A 19,526-nucleotide genomic window follows, 5' to 3' on the forward strand; every position below is an offset into this window, starting at 1 on the left:
CCAGCCTACCCACTCCCCAAGGAGCCAGGACCATTCTTGCCTGCTCCCCAAACCACTCCCTCACCTAAGGCTGCCAGGTCCTGATGAAGCAGAGACGGCGCCCCAGGCACAGCCTGCTCAGACCCACTGTCCAGCTCCAAGTCAATCAGGCAGCTCCTCAGGCAGGCTGCTGGACTCTGCAAGACTAGAGAACGGATTGAGGCTCTTCATTCAGAGTGAGAGCAAAGTCTCCACTTAAAGCCGCCAGCTTCCCTCGGGCCTCCTCCAGTCAAGACATCACAGCACCCCACCCTCAACACCCAACACCTTCCACCTCAAGTGGAGGGCTTGGCAGAGAGCCTGCGTAGGGCCTGGAATGAGGAGCCAGAGGACTGCTTCCCGCCAGCAGCCAGTCGTCCTCTGGTGGTCCATTCAGCCTGGACACAGCCAGCTGGCTTCTCTAGCTCAGAGCCCCTCCGAGGCTCGACCACAGCCAACCAGAAACAGCTGCAGGGCTTGATAAACATGCACACACCCCGCCTAGCTCTAAGCAATCCGACTGAGAAAGCCCAGGCCAGGGACCTGAGAATTTGCATTTTAACCAGAGTCCAGGTGACTCTGATGCAGCTAGCAGGCATCAGGAACCACTGAAGATCATTTTTTTGGTCTCCAGTTCCCATAAGTAAGCACGCATGAGAAAAGGAGTCTAAACCTGGGCGCAATACAGCCATCTGCTTCTGTGTCTAGCCAAAGCTGGGGTCCAGCCTGCCAGTCAGTCCATCACGACACATGCGGCAGTTCTCAGAGGAAAGAGAGAGGGAGAGTTTTCTCATTTCCACGTCGTAACACAGCACATTCTGCGGATCATCTCTTTCCTGGGATCTGAGGCTGCTCCAAGGCAGAGGGAACAGAGAGGCTCTCTGCACATACCTGTGGAGACAGGTGTGTCTCCTGCTGTGCTGGTCACTATGTTCCCAAAGATGACGCGGCCCTCCATCACCTGTTTGTACAGCAGAACTCCCTGGGTGAGGAGGTCGTTGGCCTGGAGAATCTCCGCTGGAGAATGAGAGAAAAATCAGAGTCCCCAAGTTTGGCTACCAATAACCACAGTCTTTTTTTTCCAAATATATTTCTTTATTGATTACAGAGAGGAAAGGAAAGGGAGAGAAACATCAGTGATGAGCCCTAGCCAGTTTGACTCAATGGATAGACCATCAGCCTATGAACTGAAGGGTCCCGGGTTCGATTCTGGTCAAGGGCACATGACCGGTTGCAGGTTCCATCCCCAGTAGGGGGCATGCAGGAGGCAGCCAATCAATGATTCTCTATCATCATTGATGTTCCAATCTCTCTTCCTCCCTAAAATCAATCCTGTATAATAAAAGGCTAATATGCAAATTGACTGAACGGCGGAACGACCGGTCGCTATGACACACAATGACCACCAGGGGCAGACGCTGAACGCAGGAGCTGCCCCCTGGTGGTTAGTGCGCTCTCACAGGGGAGCGCTGCTCAGCCAGAAGCCCTGAGCCGGGCTCACGGCTGGCGAGCGCAGCAGTGTGATGGGAGCCTCTCCTAAGAATGTCCAATTGATGGCTTAGGCCCATGGGAAGCGGGCCTAAGCCAGCAGTCAGACATCCCCCAAGGGCTCCCAGATTGTGAGAGGGTGCAGGCTGGGCTGAGGGAACCCCCCGAGTGCACAAATTTCGTGCACCGGGCTTCTAGGAAAAATATATTTGTTTTTTTAAAAGGAAAAGAAACATCAATGATGAGAATCATTGACCAGCTGCCTCCTGCACACCCCACACTGGGGATGTGTAGGATCAAGCCTGCAATCCAGGCATGTGTCCTAACCAGGAATTGAACCGTGAGCTCCTAATTCATAGGTCTTCGCTCAACCACTGAGCTATGCTGGCCAGCCTGTAGTCCTTTTTAAGCCATTCCACAAAGCAGATGTCCCATCGCTCTGCCAGATGGGGTGTTATCCATATCTCTCCCAATCATGTGACTAGGCCCCTCTGTCAGATCCAATCACTTAATCCCTGAACCCCTACACTTCCATTCTCATGACAGAGGAGGAACCAAATTTTTTCACTTTCTATGCTTGTTCTGTCCAACATGATAGCCTACCGCTGAAATGTCTCCATCAACTAAGGAACTAGAACTTTATTTTAATTAATCTAAAATTAAAACAGAAAGCTGTTTTATCAATGTGGATGTGAATATTATGAGAATTTTTTGGTACTTTATTCAGTGAGTAAAAAGCTTTTAAGTATGTAGGGAACAAACAGTTACATGAATCTACCCTTTTAAAATCTAAATATAGATCAAGCATTCCTGATGAAAATTTAATGTCCGAATTAAAATGTCCTGAAAGTATAAAATACACCCAGATTTCAAAAACTACACGAGCCTCTCATGGTCTGGTTTACCTGAAAAAATCGCTCCCCGGAGAGACAGACAGGAGAGCACAGGGCCAGGGGCCATGGGGGCCAAAGTGCCCGCAGGTTACTTCCCAGAAGGGACCCCCCACTGCTTCCTGCCAACAACCAGACACTGCGGGCCTCTTGCACACCACCTATGAAGTATTCTTGTTCCCCTGGCCCACCCCAAGTGAACCTGAATCTGATCAAGGCCCCTGACCCAACTGATAAGGAATCTCAGGAACAGAGACTCACGCTAAACACCATGGGGGGTGCCATCAAAAACTGAGACCAAAAGAAACTCTGCAAGTCAAAGGACACATTTTTGACAGCCCTACCTGGTTTGGCTCAGTGGATAGAGCATTGGCCTGGGAACTGAATGGTTCCGGGTTCCATTCCGGTCAAGGGCACATGCCTCGGTTTCGGGCTCGATCCTCAGTAAGGGGCATGAAGGAGGCAGCCTATCAATGATTCTCTCTCATTATTGATGTTTCTCTCTCTCCCTCTCCCTTCCTCTCTAAAATCAATAAAAATACATTTTTTTAAAAAGGACAGAATGGGGGCTATCCATTAAAAGATAAGAAATATCAACTGCCCGGCCGGTGGGGCTCAGTGGATTGTCATCCCATGCACCAAGAGTCACCAGATCAATTCCAGGTTGCAGGCCTGATCCCCAGTAAGGAATGTGCAGGAGGCAGCCGATCCATGCTTCTCTCTCACCAATGTCTCTATCTCTTTCGCCCTCGCCTTTCCTCTCTCTCTGAAAACAACATTTTTTTTAAAAAAAAGAAAAAGAAATATCAACCAATTTCAAAGTATGGTTTTTCTTTTGAGTCTGGTTTAGAAGTATTTAAAAGGGGGGGTGGGGCAAACAGTAGAAAGAAGTAGTTAAATAGTTAAAGAGGGAAACGCCAGAGAACTCTGAACACTGACTATTTAATTACTTTGAAATGTTTGGAATTTTTTTTTAAATATATTTTATTGATTTTTTACAGAGAGGAAGAGAGAGGGACAGAGAGTTAGAAACATCGATGAGAGAGAATCATCGATCAGCTGCCTCTTGCACACCCCCTACCGGGGATGTGCCCGCAACGAAGGTACATGCCCTTGACCGGAATCGAACCTGGGACCCTTGAGTCCGCAGGCCGACGCTCTATCCACTGAGCCAAACCGGTTTCGGCTGAAATGTTTGGAATTTGCTTCAAAATAGAATGGGGGGTGGAGGGAAAGTGTGTTACAGAAGAAACAAAATGGGAAGACTGGTCATGACTTGGTCATTGTCAATAGGAGAAGAGTACATAGGATTTATTCTACTATTCCCCTTTCTGATGTGTTTGTCGGGTTTCAATAAAAAACAAATTTTTAAAATATGGCTGTGTGTTTTCTTATTGATTTCAGAGAGGGAGTCAGAGATAGAAACATTAATGATGAGAGAGTATCATTGATTGGCTGCCTCCTGCATGCTTCCTACTGGGGATTGAGTCCGCAACTCGGACATGTGCCCTTGATGGGAATCGAACCCAGGACCCTTCAGTCTGTAGGCCAACGCTCTATCCACTGAACCAAACTAGCTAGGGCTAAAATGTTTCGGATTTTTTATTGATTTCAGAGAGAGAAAGGAAGGGGGGGAGTGAAGAGAGAGAGAGAGAGAGAGAGAGAGAGAGAGAGAGAGAGAGAGAGAAAGAGAGAGAGAGAGAAAGAGAGAGAGAGAGAGAGAGAGAGAAACATCAATGATAAGAGAAAATCATTGATCAGCTACCTTCTGCATGCCCCCCACATGGGATCAAGCCTGCAACATGTACATGTGCCCTGACCAGAAATCGAACCGTGACCTCCTGGTTCATGAGTCAACACTCAATCACTGAGCCACTCCGGCGGGGCAAACAAAATGGTTTTTATTGTGTGTTTTTTTTCCAGAATGGGTTGATTTTTTTTTCTTTCTTTCTTTATTGATTAAGGTATTACATATGTGTTCTTATCCTCCCGTTGACCCCCCAGCCCCCCACAAAATGTTTTAATACCCGTGTTCAGGTACTAAAATTCTCCATTCTCCTGCCCTAGCCCTTGTGGCTCAGTTGTTTGGAGCACCATCCTGTACCATCAAAAGGTTGCATAGTTCGATTCCTGGTCAGGGCACATACCTAGGTTACAGGTCCGATCCCAGTCAGGGGGGGAGGGGGAGTACAATGGAGTGATGTTTCTCTCACACTGATGTTTCTCTCTCTCTCCCACACTTTCCCTCTCTCCAAAATCAGTAAGCATGTCTTTGGTGAGGATTAAAAAAATTGCTCCGCTCTCCCTACCCCTGACTCCTTAGGTTACCTGCCCAGCCCTTGAAGGCACCCAGGTGGGGGGAGCCTCCAACATGACCACTGGCAGCCACCGCTGGGCCTCTGTGGGACGTCCAGCCTTTCTTCAGGCCACCAGCACTATCTTCTCTTTCTTCTCTCACCCTCACACCAAATCTACATGGTAAATTTCCTCCTCTTTCCATGATTTCAGACCAGATACTGATTTCTTGCTCAAGGCTAGATTCTTCTAGAAATCAGTTCTAAGTCGACTTAGGTCATGCCCTTCCTGAGCCCATCCCCATAAACCCTAAAGTCCTTTCTGCCTTGTTCCTGGCACCACAGAGGCACAACAGGAAGGAGCGCGCCTGCTTGCACCTGGGCTGCTGCCTGTGCCGAGAGAAAGAGAGCCGTTACCTAGTGCGTCGTCATCGTCCACAGTGTCACTCGCCAGCCGGAACAGGGTGGGCCGCAGCTTCTCACACCTCTCATACACAACCTGGGAAACAGAGCTCAGCTCACCACACACCCAGGCCCACAGGAAGGCCAGGGTTTGCGTAAGCACGTGCAGAGCCGGGCCCCAGGAGCTCTCCTCCATCAGCCCCAAATTCATGACTACAGGTTTGAAGTGACAGGGCAGTTAGTTTCAGAAACAGTCTGGACTACAATTGTATGGGAATTTTTTAATATAACAGTTAAAAGGTGATCAGACCTTAGCTCAACCCTGGCTGGGCAGCTCAGTTGGTTAGAGCCGTGGTCGGAAAACTGCGGCTCGTGGAGCCACATGCAGCTCTTTGGCCCCTTGAGTGTGGCTCTTCCACAAAATACGGCCTGGGCGAGTCTATTTTGAAGAAGTGGCGTTAGAAGAAGTTTAAGTTTAAAAAACTTGGCTCTCAAAAGAAATTTCAATCGTTGTACTGTTGATATTTGGCTCTGTTGACTAATGAGTTTGCCGACCACTAGGTTAGAGTGTCGTCCCAATACACCAAGGTTGCAGGTTCACCACCAACCGGTCAGGACACATACAAGAATCAACCAGTGAATACATAAATAAGTGGAACAACAAATCGGTGTTTCTCACTCTTCCTTCCTCTCTCTCAAATCCATCAATAATGTGTTTTTTTCAAGACTTTAGCTCAGAAAGAAACTACTATGTCAGTGTACAACATACTCTTCTTCAAGCTCCCTTCCCCTGCCCCCCCAAGAACAGATTGCAATGAATGACCCCCCCCCCCATGGAAGCCTGTGGAGACTCCCCATCCAACTGCTGTCGGGGGCCGGTATTCTCTTTACAGCAATATTCCCATGATTCCCACCACAGTTTCTCCAGAACTAAACCTCACCCCCCACCCTACGCCCAACACCACGTGGGAAATCTCATCTCCATCATCGCAGGGAGAGTGCTCCAGGCCAGTGGTTGCCAACCTTTCGGACCTCAAGACCACCAGTTGGCGACCGCTGCGCCACCACTTGGCCATCCACACTGCTGAGGAGCACACAGCTTCTGCACATCTCAGCTTCCTCCCTGCACGGAGCCCCACTAACACTCCAGCCCTCTCCCTGGCGCTGAGCAAACAGCACATCCAACAGGCGAGTCTTGGAGAGGAAGCGGAAGGAGCCCCTTCCTCCAGCTTTGCTCTGGAGCGCTACCTGCCTCTATGCAAGCCCACACTTGGATCTGCTCCTACCTGCTCTAAGTTTCAAAGAAGGAACCCCTCGTGGGAAGGACAGTGGTGTGCCAGCAACATCTTAGGTGGCAGGTAAACCGGCCTGGTTCCAGGGTTCAGTATTGGCAAGCCACTGGCCGACACTTATTTGCTACATTTTCTAACATCAGCTTTATCCATTCTAAAGATGAACTTTTGTTTCCAGCTGCGTCTCTCCTACCTCGTAGCTGGTTATTATCTTGACTGGGGGAAAACTGCTATTTTTTTAAAGCATTTTTTAAAAATATGTTTTTATTGATTTGAGAGCAAGAGGGGAAGAGGGAGAAACAGAGAAACATCAATTTGGCTGCTAGCTGCACACCCCAACTGGGGATGGAACCCAAATCCTGCGCATGTGCCTGATGGGGGACTAAAACCTCTGACCTTTTGATACATGGGATGATGGACATCCCACCGAGCCACACCAGCCAGGGCAAACCTGTTCTACTTAAAAGCCCAACATGCCGACCCTCCTGAGGGACTCTGGTACGGCCAAGGCAGGTTAGTAAAAACTAGGAAAATTCCCTGGCAAGTGCAATGAGGAAACTGAGACAAATGGCTGAACCACCGGCCAGCAGGACTGTGCAATTAACAGCCAGCTGATAAATGACAAGACCCTGTCCTCCCAAACAAAGAGACCTAAGAGCAGGTGGTTTAAATCACCAGTCAGGGACCAGTTATATTCAGACTAATGCAAGATGGAGGAAAACGGACCAGGAAAGTGGCCCCAGACTCCATTATACGCTCATTTTATTTATTTATTTATTTTATTGATTTTTTTACAGAGAGGAAGGGAGAAGGATAGAGAGCCAGAAACATCGATGAGAGAGAAACATCAATCAGCTGCCTCCTGCACACCCCCCAACGGGGATGTGTCCGCAACCAAGGTACATGCCCTTGACCGGAATCGAACCTGGGACCCTTCAGTCCGCAGGCTGACGCTCTATCCACTGAGCCAAACCAGTTTCGGCTATACGCTCATTTTAATACATCAGCATGCTAACGGTCACACCTGGAAGTCCAGTAAACATTCTGTTGGCCCTCCCCTGTAACTCCCACCTAGAGGAAACAGACACAACCTCCAGACAAAGAACACCAGCTTGCGCTCTTGTTTGAGCACCCTGGCACCTCTTTCCTGAGGCGAGTGCTTCTGCTTTCTTTACCCTAAGCTCTAAGGGTCCCCACAAGATTTGCAACCAGGGAGCAGTGGTCAGTAGCAGCTCATCCCAGGCTAACCCCTGAACCTGTCGCTAAGGGCCCTTCCTTTGCCTCACTGTCCTAATCTTTAACAAACTTTCGCTTCACCTGGATTCGTGTCTTGAAGTTTTTCCTGCCCAAGTCAAAAACCCGGAGTCGCCTGACACGTGAAAGGGACAGGGCCAGCCCCAGTCACACAACCTCTCCATGGGAGATCGGCTTTGGAGTGTCCGCCTGGCTCTAGCCCCAACCCTTCCGAGTCCAGTCCCCTCCAGCCACAGTGGGAGACCAGCACATTTTTCTGTATAACTGCCCAATCCCAGTCACAGCTGACTGACCCAGGCAGACACATGAGCCACACTGGCCAAACAGATTTTCCTCTCAGGAATCTGGTTTTGGGAAGGCCTAGTTTGTTTCTGCTAGCTTTGTGAAATGGAAGGGCGGGTAAACTATGTGAAGGGTCTCCCCTATGCAGAGAAGTACAAAAAGCCAGAATGCAGAAAGTGTGGATGTAGCCTGTGAGGGAAGCAGAAAGCAGTGCTCCAGAGAGACTAAGAATGGCTGACTCAGACATTCCCACCATCGCCTGCCTGGCTACACCAAGTGGTGGTGTGTCTTAGCTATGACACCAGAGCATCATCAACTAAAGAAAAAAAGAGACAAACTGAACTTCAAAATGAAAACCTCTGCCCTGACCAGCGTGGCTCAGCTGGCGGGTGTTGTCCTGTGCACTGAAAGGTTGCGCCAGTTCCATGCCTGGTCAGGGCACATGTCTGGGTTGCCGGCTCCATCCCTGGTAGGAGGCGTGCAGGAGGCAGTGGATCAATGTTTCACTCTCATATTGATCAGTGTTTCTTTCTTTCCCTTCCTCTCTCTCTAAAAAGCAATTTTTTAAAATCTTAAAAAAAAATTAAAAACTTTTTGCTTCAAAAGACAGTCAAAGATAGTTAAAAGACAACCCACAGAGCACATCCAGAATCTATAAAGAATTCTTCATTGTGCCCTAGCTGGGTGGCTCAACTGGTTGGAGTGTCATCCTATGTATCAACCGGTTGTGGGTTCGATTCCCAGTCAGGGTACATGCCTAGGTTATGGGTTTGATCCCTGGTAAGGGTACGTGCAGGAGGCAATTGATTGATGTTTCTCTCTCTCTAAAAGAATCAATGAAAACATATCGTTGGGTGAGAATAAAATAAAAAAGAATTCTTGATCTTAACGATGGCTGCACAGGTGGACACATCAACATGCAGCAAATACACTGTAAAGAGGTGCAATTTCTAGCATGTCAGTTACACTTAGCTACTCCTGAACTGTTCCTTCATTTCTTTGCGATTAGAGAAGAGTACCTGCAGGGCCTCCTGGTCTGGCGGAGCCTGCCCCGGCCTGCGATACCTGCTCAGCATTTCCTGCAGCACCTTCACGTGGCTCCGCACTTCCTCCACGGCACTGACTCTCTTGGATACCTTCTCAGATTTCTCTTGCTCCTTGGGGAGAGAGGATGGCAGTGAGGAAGCAGAAGGCCTGGATAAAGCCTGAACAGGGGGTGGGAAGGGGCACTGCACGGGGGAGAGCTCAGGCAAGTCACGAACAGATGGAGGGAGTGCTTGCCCAGGAATCCTGGGGAAGACAATGCAGCCGGGGGCCTGGTGAGCCACTACTTTGTACCACCAGCCTTCACTCTCTGAAAAACAGATTCCCAAACTGTGTCTGTTCACACAATACCTGCCACTGGGACAGAAACTGGTGTCTGTGAGACACTCTGCGCTCCTGGACCAAGTACTTGGAAAGCACACAGCATGGCCCCTGCTTCCAGTCACCACCTGGGACCTCGGGGAGCCCATGGCTGTTCCCCACTCAGAGTAAGGTACTCCCTCCCCCAGAGAGCTGTGCACACACACACTGTGCAGCCCTGTCCAAGGCTGGTTCTGCAGAATGCGGTGGGAAAACGCCCACCTCCTTGACCAAACTCTTGATCAGCCGATTTGCAGCCTGCAGATCCTCAGGGTGGCTGCTCTTCAGAAGCCTTGTCAGAAGCTGCAGGTGAACAAGAAGAGTAGGTTCAACTATTCCCCGTGGTGTCAAATGGCCAGGGTATGGCATCAAGCAATAGAAGAGCTAACACTAATAGGAGCTTTACATTTCACATGCATTATCTGAGCAAATCTGAGCAATCATGCAACCATGTAAGTACTACCACCATCTCCACAGACCACTGGTTTCAGTGGGTAGGGTGGAGGATGATAGCCCCCAGAAGACATTGGCAAAGTCAGGAGACACTCTGGTTGTCACAACTGGGGATGCTACTGGATCTAGTGGATGGAGGCCAGGGATGCTGTAAACATCCTACAGTGCACAGGGCAGCCCCAACGAGAAAACTAGCTTGCCCAAATGTCAACAGTGCCGAGTTGTCCTGGACCATGGACTCGGAGGCGACAGCCCTTGGCGAGCGTGTTTGCTTTATTCTCAATGCCCAGCAGAACGCCTGGCACATAGGAGTCACTCAATCTTTGTGGATGGAGGGCAGAAAAGATGAGGATACTGAGCCCAGAGAGTGTAAGCAGCTCTCTCAGGTTTCTTTCTCAGAAGTCCAAGTCCTAACTCCTCCCTTGCTCCTTCCACCCTCTGCAATGTTAGACACCAGCGGAGAGGAGCCAGGGAGCACAGAGCAGCCCTGCTCATCTGCCTCCAGGATGCCATGCCACTGAGGACCTGGTCCAGGGAAGGCAGGCCCAGCTGGAAGACCATGGGTACCAGAGAGACACACATATGGCCTGGCGCTCTCCTGGTACTGCACTTACCAGACCTGTGAGGGACCAAGACCAGGAACAACCCAAAGCACTGCCACCACTGATGCTCTAGGGCAGTGGTTCCCAACCTGTTTTTGGCCAGGCCCCTCCTAAGCATCTCTAAAATCCTGATGCTCCCCCCGATGACACAGAATTCTTATTATTCAAAAAGTGAACTCCTATTCACGTGGAGGAAGCCTAAATGGCCATTATCTTGGTTTAAACAAGCTTCCAAAGAACATGGTACCCACGAAAGAGAAAAATAAAAGAACGAAAGGACAGTTGGAAGTACTGAGGAAGAAATCACTAAGAAATTGTTAAAAAAATATGAAGTGATATGAAAAAAATAGCAAATAAAGTTTCAAAATATGTAATAGAGAACTGATGCATAAATGTGTCACAATATGTATTTATACACTGTATATGAGGCCCCCTAGAACCATTAAGTGCAAAATTTCACTGTTAATAACTCATTCTCGAATTGCCCCCTTACAAATCAAATTGCCCCCCTGTGGGCATGTGCCCCACATTGGGAACCACTGGTCTAGGGTAACTCAGGGTCTCGGCCTGGGTTTTGACCACATCCTTCCCCTTACTGATGTCTGAAGATTCTTGGAGGCAGTAGAAGAAAAATGGGTGGGTCTTTTGCATCTTGGCCACGGACATGCCATCCAGACTGAAGACCTGGAAACTTTGGGGCCACATGAGCCACGGCCACGGCCGCATCAGCAAGCACAGGAAGCACATGGTGGCTTGCATCGTCACAGGATCAACTTCGACAAATATCACCCAGGCTACTTCGGGAAAGTGGGTAGGAGACATAACCACCTAAAGAGGAACCAGAGCTTCTGCCCAACTGTCAACCTCGATAGGCCGTGGACCCTGGTCAGTGAGCAGACACGGGGAAATGCTGTCAAGAGCAGGACTGGAGCTGCTCCTATCACTGATGTGGTGCGATCGGGCTACTACAACGTTCTGGGGAAGGGAAAGCTCCAAAGCAGCCTGTCATTGTGAAGGCCAAGGTCTTCAGCAGAAGAGCTGAGAAGATGAAGGGTGTTGGTGGGGCCTGTGTCCTGGTGGCTTGAAGCTACATAGAAGGAAGTTCATTAAAATGTCTACAAGTTATGCCGAAACTGGTTTGGCTCAGTGGATAGAGTGTCGGCCTGCGGACTCAAGGGTCCCAGGTTCGATTCCGGTCAAGGGCATGTACCTTGGTTGCAGGCACATCCCCAGTAGGGGGTGTGCAAGAGGCAGCTGATCGATGTTTCTCTCTCATCGATGTTTCTAACTCTCTATCCCTCTCTCTTCCTCTCTGTAAAAAATCAATAAAATATATTTTAAAAAAAAATGTCCACAAGTTAAAAAAAAAGGGGGCGGGGGGAAATAGGTGGGATCAGGCTTAATGCACTAAAAAGACCTAAGCCAACATACGACGGGTTATTTCCATATGACTGACCATCTGCACCACAGAAAACACCCAACCCTTATGCTACCTCACTCGTAAAAACTTGCTCCAGAGAGAACTCACTAAACCCCTTACCATGTTCTCCCACACTTTGGTTCAGGGCTCAGAAGACATTCCAGGGGACATTTGAAGGGAGTCCCTACAAGAAGGGGTCTGATCAGATTCCAGGTAGGCCACCAAGGTCAGGGAAGAGCTCCTTACCTTTGACTTTTCTTCATCAGTGTCAAAGATGGAGCTCCTGGGCCAGGGAGAAGGTGGGGGCAAGATTTTATCCACTGGTAGTTTAGGGTCTTGCTTTATGATTCCTGAAACATGCAATTCATGAAGTTAAGATACTGATATGGGGGTACCCACTGACTTCATCAGGATCCCATATAAACCCCGATTCCTGATGCCCAGCTAGGAAACACTGTCAATGGCCTTAAAAAGATATATCCAGGGTACAATTTGCATCCTCCCCCCAGAGAACCGAAGGAACTAGCACCGACATCAGGGCCGACTAAGTCAGAGCAGAACAGAGCCTATGGTTAGCAGCCTACAGATTCTATGCTATAAAAATACTGATCATTTTATGCAGGTACATACCTCCCAGGGCCCAAAAACTGCAGCAGGATCCTTGACACTCCTAAAATCATTGCGTGCATGTGACGGGAAAAGTCCATCCTGAACCCAGGTCCTTCCTCTACAGAGCCCAGGGGAAGGGAGCGTGGATTCCCAGTGCCACACAGGACACAGCATACAAACTCACAAAGAGAATACAGAAGCTCGGGGAACAGACTGTCCTCCTCCCCGGGTGTCAGTGTCTGGGTCTCTTATCTCTGGAGACCAGGGACACAGTGCCTGCCTCAGACTGAGGCCTACTCAGAGCAGCGATAATGACAACACTAACAAGCAACAATGGTCTATCTGCTACCAGGAGAGACAAGGGCGCAAGACCGTCTCTGAGGTATTGCAGAAGACCTCAAGCTCAGAGGAGCAGACATTGAGAAAAATTCTAGCAAATCAGCCCGTACCCTCAACACGAGCTAACCCTGGAGGAACCTGAACTCTGGTAGAGTGAGGACAACCCCAGCAACAACAATCTCAACCCAGCTAGCTCCTGCCCCCAGAAGGAAAGGTTTGTCCACTGCTAGACATTGAAAATTACTTGTCTGTCTCCACTGTCCAATTTTCACCAAAAAAGCACAAAGCACTCAAAACAGCAAAAAGGAACAAGTGCTGTGAAAAAGGGAACACAGTGCAAATAATGGAAATCAGACCTTGTTTCTTCAGCATCTGATAAGCATCTCGGATCTTAATGTCTTCTGGAAACCAGACTGTCCAGCTAAAGAGTATTTCGATGACTCTTCCTTTAACTTTTTCTGTAGTCCAGGACCCTAGGTACTGAAAGCAATCAGGAAGGAGAATTACAGAGCTGGCAGAGATGCTGCTGACGCCCGGAGAGGAGAACTGCCCCGGGTTGAGAGCTGAAGCTCAGCCAGAAGTCCAATCACCTGGGACAAGGAGCTAAAATTAAAACCCACCGTATATTGGCCTAGGTTAGAGCCACTGGAGACACTCACTGTTTGACTGGGGCAGGTGTGGAATAGTAAAGAATATGTTTGGTCTTTGTCTCCAGTTCTGGCACAGAGTTTCAAGAATCCTTGCAAGTTTTTGAGTGATAGGAATCTTTGTTACTCACAACGAGCCCCGTTGGACCAGACCTGAGTTTAAGCTAACCTCAGGGTGGGAAATCGTTTCAAGGGGGGGCTGACTATGCCACAAGGCCAACCATGTGATCAGAGGGCTGGAACTTTCAGCCTCATTCGACCCCCAATAGGGGAGAGGGGCTGGAGAGTGAGTCTAATCACCTGGCCAGTAATTTAATCCATTGTGCCTTCATACGAGGAATCTGGGGAAAGCTGAAACAAGGCCCACCAAGCTTCCTGACTGAACACACGGATGTGCTGGAGGGTGGTGGGCTAGGCGCCATGAGGAAAGGCACACAAGCTCTTGCTCCTCTCCCCTCAAGACCTTGGCCATGTATCCCCTCCTTCTGTGTCCTTTATAACCACAGTAAGTACAGTGCTTTCCTGTAGTGAATATGGAACCTCGTGGAGGTGGTCTGGGAAGCCCAACTCTGTAGTTGGTCAGGCAGAAGAACAGACACTCATGGCTGGTGTCTAAATTAGGCATCACCTAGGTATCAGGAAGTCCTGATCACGTAGGCTCTGCACTAACTCTGGGTAGTGTAAGAACTGAAATGAGCCCTAACCGGTTTGGCTCAGTGGATAGAGCGTCAGCCTGCAGAATGAAGGGTCCAGGTTCGAATCCGGTCAAGGGCATGTACCTTGGTTGCAGGCACATCCCCAGGAGCAGGTGTGCAGGAGGCAGCTGATCGATGTTTCTCTCTCATCGATGTTTCAAACTCTCTATCCCTCTCCCTTCCTCTCTGTAAAAAATAAATAAATATATATTTTTTTAAAAATGTCCTACAACAAACACCCTTATAAAAAAAAAAAGAGAGAGAGAAACCAAGATGGCGGCATAGGTTAAACACCTAACCTACAGCCGGGCACAACAATATCAAAAACACAACTAAAAGTCAAAATGGACATCATCCAGAACCACAGGAAAGCTGGCTGACTGAAATGCCCACAACTAGAAGGAAAAAGAAAACCACAAGGAAAATCAGAGAAGCCGTAAAAGCTTGAGGTATGGAGACACGGGCGGAGACACGAGCCCGCGCGCGTGCGGGGAAGACGGAGCCGGAGAGGAAGGGGCGGCTGGCGGCCTGGCTGGCGTTCTCTGGCGGGAAGGAGATAAAAGCGCCAGATTGTGCTGAACCCCAGCTCCGACTGCACTGAACCCCAGGTCCGGGCGAAACCATGGGAAGCCGGGCCCAGGCTGGGGGAGTCTGGGCTGTGGGACGGAGACACAGAGGAGCTGCGCCGGAGCCGCGCACGGGAATGTGCGCAGAGGAGGGTCTGTTGCCTGTGCCGCTGGATTGCCCTAGCGGGAAGGAGACAAAAGCTCCGGACCATGCTGAACCCCAGTTCCAACTGCACTGAACCCCAGTTCTGGGAGAGACCCGGGGAAACCAGGCTCATACTGGGGGAAACTGGGCTGTAAGGCAGAGGTGCAGAGAGGCGGCGAAGAGCAGAGCACCGGAGGCGCGCACGGGATTGTGCGCGGAGGATGGGCTGTTGACTGTGCCGCTGAGTCGCCCTGGAGGGAAGGAGACAAAAGCGCCAGACTGAGGTGAGCCCCAATTCTGACTACACGGAAACCCACTTCCGGGAGAGAATCTGGGAATCCAGATTCATTGGGGGAGAGACTAGACTGTTTGGCAGCGCGCGAAACTCCAGGGCACTTTTCTCTCAGAGGTGTTTGCTGGGAGTACAGAGGGACACAGGAACCTCATAGGGCGGGGCTGACGGGAAGCCAAGGCGGTAGGCTCCGCCCTGTAACTCCGCCCCATCCAAGCTGAACACAGAGGCTTTTACAATTTTGCAAGTCTAGTTGAATGGGGCTGTCTCCCGGCATAGACACAGCTGATCCTCACAGCCAATTGGACTGGAGGTCACATCCTCCCAGTGTACCAACAGCAATCAAGGCTTAACAACACCAAGACTTTGCACTAAGCCCACAAAGGGGGGTATCAAGAGCGACCACCTAGGGAGATTGGGGAAGCTGAGCGATAGGGAGGCAGCCAAAAGGGGAAGACACCGAAACAGGTCACGAATATAAGGGATGCTGTAATTCCTGCTGAGGGGCCACAGGCAGTAGCTGACCTACACTCCATTGGAGACCCAGAAACGAGGGCATCTAGTGGTCGGTGTGAGATGACACCAGATTTCGACCACTCCCATAAGGGACACATTCAAGAGGCAGACGCAGTGAGCGCCGAAGCCTTGCTGCACCAAGACCCGGCACATAGGCGTGTCTCCCGCACAGCAACTCTTCCTTTATAGACACAGAGGGTCCGCACGGCCAATTGGCCTGGAGGACAATTCCTCCCAGTGACACCAACAACAATCAAGACTTAACTATACAAACAAGGACCAAGATGGAGGCATAGGGCAGAAGCCTGATTGCTGCCTACCACAACGGTTTTGAGACTACGACGGGAGAGCAGAGCAGACACCATCCAGAACCACCGGAGGGCTAACTGAGCGGATGCTATACAACTAGAATAAAAGAGAGGGGTACGCGGGATGAAGCTGATGCCAGTGACCCAAAGACCACACTTTAAAAACTACGGCTCAGGCGACACAATGGCGGCCTGGAACATGCTCGGCGCAGTACCCCCAGCCGTCTCCGGCTGAGGGGAAGGCTTCACTCGCTGCCGAGCACGGACAGACGAGCCCCTGGGAGACATGGGGCGGGAGACTACGCGCTTGCTGATCTCCGAGTCCTTCAAGAATCTCAACGCCCTGGAAGCGGCCAGGTGCGCACGCTCGGCGACCGGCCACCGCTGCAGACCCAAGGGCCGACGCAGCCACCCCGGACCAGCCCGCCGCCGCGCACCGGGCACACCGGAGCTTCGTCGAGCCCGCCGCCCAACGAGTTCTGCGGTGGCTGCCCTGGAACTCTGAGAAAATGGCCGAAGGAATTGCTGAGAGGGAATTGACCAACAGGAATTGGGATCAAGAAGACGAAACCCCGCTGGGTCCCGGATCCGGGTGAAGCCGCGTGCCCCTGGGTCCGGGTGAGGCTGGGAACTGGGTCAGGGTGAGGCTGGGCCCCGGGTCCGGGTGAGGCCACATGCCCCTGGGTCCGGGCGAGGCCATGCACCCCTGGGTCCGGGTGAGGCTGAATCCTGGGTCTGGGCGAGGCCGTGTGCCCCTGGATCCGGGTGAGCCTGGCCCCGGGTCCGGGTGATGCCGTGGGCCCCTGGATCCGGGTGAGCCTGGGTCCCGGGTCCGGGTGAGGCCGCGGGCCCCTGGATCCGGGTGAGCCTGGGTCCCGGGTCCGGGTGAGGCCGCGGGCCCCTGGATCCGGGTGAGTTTGGCCCCGGGTCCGGGTGAGGCCGCGGGCCCCTGGATCCGGGTGAGCCTGGCCCCAGGTCCGGGTGAGGCCGCGGGCCCCTGGATCCGGGTGAAGCAGTGCCCCTGGGTCCGGCCGAGACCAAACCAGAGGGAGTCGGACCTGCATTACCACCATTTGTCCACCATCCAGAGCTGAGGGGTCAGTGCCGACATGTACTCATAGGGAACTGGTGGACATTGATATTGGGTCTCAAAAGAACTGTTGGTCCAGAAAGAAACTCACTACAGACTGATTCATTTGCCTGTCAGCATAACTATTATTGCTCGTCGCACATTCAATTCTTATAAGTATATCTCTAGTGACACATGATTTCGCTCATCTAGGGGAAATGATGAACAACATAGACTGATGAACAAGAACAGAACCAGAAACAAGGAGGCATCGATCGGACTATCGGGCCTCAGAGGGAGGATAGGGGAGGGTGGGGGGAGGGGGGAGAGATCAACCAAAGGTCTTGTATGCATGCATATGAGCCTAACCAATGCTTAAGTTCAACAGAGGCTTGGGGCATCCATGGGGAGGGGTGTGGGATGGGAATGGGGGGATGAGGACAAATATGTGACACCTTAATCAATAAAGAAATTAAAAAAAAAAAAAAAAAAGAACTGAACTGAATTAAACTGTAGAACACACAGTTGGTATCAGAGAAGTGTTGCCAGGAAGTAGCAAAGAAAGGCTCCATCTGTGTCAATTACCTGAGAATGCAGAGCTCAGACAGGTACCGGGGAAAAGGTGCGGAGGACAAGGCAAGAAGCGGTATGAAACTTAAAGCCACATCTAGCATTTTTTTTTTTAAATGTTAAGGTTAGTTTTACTTTTTTTTTTTTAAATATATTTTATTGATTTTTTTTACAGAGAGGAAGGAAGAGGGGTAGAGAGTTAGAAACATCGATGAGAGAGAAACATCGATCAGCTGCCTCCTGTACACTTGCTACTGGGGATGTGCCCGCAACCAAGGTAGATGCCCTTGACTGGAATCAAACCTGGGACCCTTCAGTCCGCAGGCCAATGCTCTATCCACTGAGCCAAACCGGTTAGGGCCACATCTAGCATCTCTTGCTGTCTATCAGGAAACCTGTGCTCCAAGCTAGAATTCCTCTCCCCATCTAGGCCACCCATCCACAAGGCCATTGGGATTATATATATCCTATCTAATAAAAGAGAAACATACAAATTGACCATACCTCCACTATGCCCACAAGCCACACCCACCAGCCAATCAGGAGTGAGTATGCAAATTAACCCAACCAATATGGCGCTTAATTTGCATATCCAGGCACAGAGCGAAGACTGAAGACAGTGCAAAGGAAGCCAAGTGCTGCAGAAGGAAGCGAAGCTGCGGAGAAGCGAGCAAGCGGGGCAGAAGAGAAGGGATGGAAGCAGGCGGGGCAGAGGAGATGGGAGGGAAGCAGGTGGGGCGGTGGAGAAGGGAGGGAAGCAGGCAGGAGACCTCCACAGGAAGCCCTATTCTTGCAGGAATCTTCCTGCAACAGGCCTCTAGTATACATACACACACACACACACACACACACACACACACACACATTAGAGGCCCAGTGCACAAAATTTTTGCACTGGGGCGGAGGGGGTGGGGTCGTCCCTCAGCCCAGCCTGCACCCTCTCCAATCTGGGACCCCTCGGGGCATGTCCAAATACTGGTTTAGGATCGGGCCTAAACCAGACATCAGCCATCCCTCTCACAAGCCAAGACTGCTAGCTCCCAACCGCTCGCCTGCCTGCCTGCCTGATTGCCCCTAACCACTTCTGCCTGCCAGCCTGATCACCCCCTAATCACTCCCCTGCCAGCCTGATCAATGCCTAACTGCTCCCCTGCTGGCCTGATCGCCCCCAACTGCCCTCACCTGCTGGCCTGGTTGCCCCTAACTGCCCTCCCCTGCTGGCCTGATCGCCCACAATTACCCTCCCCTGCCAGCCATCTTGTGTGAGGCTGTGAGGGTCAATTTGCATATTACGACTTTATTATATAGGATACTAGAGGCCTGGTGCACAAAATTTGGGGTCCCTCAGTCTGGCCTGCGATCTCTCGCAGTCCGGGAGCCCGCAGGAAGTGGGCCTAAGCCGGTAGTCAGACAATGTTAGTGCTGCCGCAGAGGCGCAAGAAGCTCCCACCACCGCTGCTGCACTCGTGAGCTGTGAGCCCGGCTTCTGGCTGAGCAGTGCTCCCCCTGTGGGAGTGCACTGACCACCAGGGGGCAGTTCCTGCATTGAGTGTCTGCCCCCTGGTGGTCAGTGTGTGTCACAGCGACCGGTCGATCCGTTGTTCGGTTGATTTGCATATTAGCCTTTTATTATATAGGATTTTTGTTGATTTTAGAAAGAGAAGAAGGAAGAGGAAGAGAGAGAGAAACATTGATTGGTTGCCTTCCCTGACCTAGACCAAACCTGCAACCTAAGTATGTGTCCTGACCAAGAATCAGACTGGCAACCTTTCAGTGCACATGATAACACTCAGGCAACTGAGCCACTGAGGCTGGGCCAAAAGGCCATTCTTAAAGGGAGAATAAACAATGGAGGGCAGGGATCAGCAAGGTCATCCTAGACCTTGGAGAAGAAAGCTTTCCCATCTAGGGCCTCCTCTCTCAGCTCCCTCACAAACCTAAGACAGACTGTAGGGTCTGTCCAGGAGCAGG

General features: G+C 50.8%; 1 protein-coding gene and 1 pseudogene across 3 annotated transcripts in view; one reads left to right on the forward strand and one right to left on the reverse strand.

The window, feature by feature from the left end:
- The window catches only part of GGA2 (golgi associated, gamma adaptin ear containing, ARF binding protein 2), a 46,756-nt gene that overhangs the window by 12,409 nt on the left and 14,821 nt on the right, over positions 1-19,526 (reverse strand). For both annotated transcript variants that reach the window (XM_079792545.1, XM_079792546.1), the window contains 7 exons: positions 13,104-13,227; positions 12,046-12,149; positions 9,547-9,627; positions 8,940-9,077; positions 5,108-5,189; positions 910-1,035; positions 65-184 (listed from right to left, as the gene is read on the reverse strand). In XM_079792545.1, coding sequence (XP_079648671.1) covers positions 65-184; positions 910-1,035; positions 5,108-5,189; positions 8,940-9,077; positions 9,547-9,627; positions 12,046-12,149; positions 13,104-13,227 — 775 coding nt within the window. The remainder of the gene's footprint in view (positions 1-64; positions 185-909; positions 1,036-5,107; positions 5,190-8,939; positions 9,078-9,546; positions 9,628-12,045; positions 12,150-13,103; positions 13,228-19,526) is intronic.
- On the forward strand, positions 9,638-11,910 carry LOC307112229 (large ribosomal subunit protein uL15-like; annotated as a pseudogene). Its single transcript has one exon. The product of its transcript is annotated as a large ribosomal subunit protein uL15-like (transcript).

The sequence above is a fragment of the Cnephaeus nilssonii genome (assembly GCF_951640355.1).
Source record: "Cnephaeus nilssonii genome assembly, chromosome: 2".
Taxonomy (NCBI): domain Eukaryota; kingdom Metazoa; phylum Chordata; class Mammalia; order Chiroptera; family Vespertilionidae; genus Cnephaeus; species Cnephaeus nilssonii.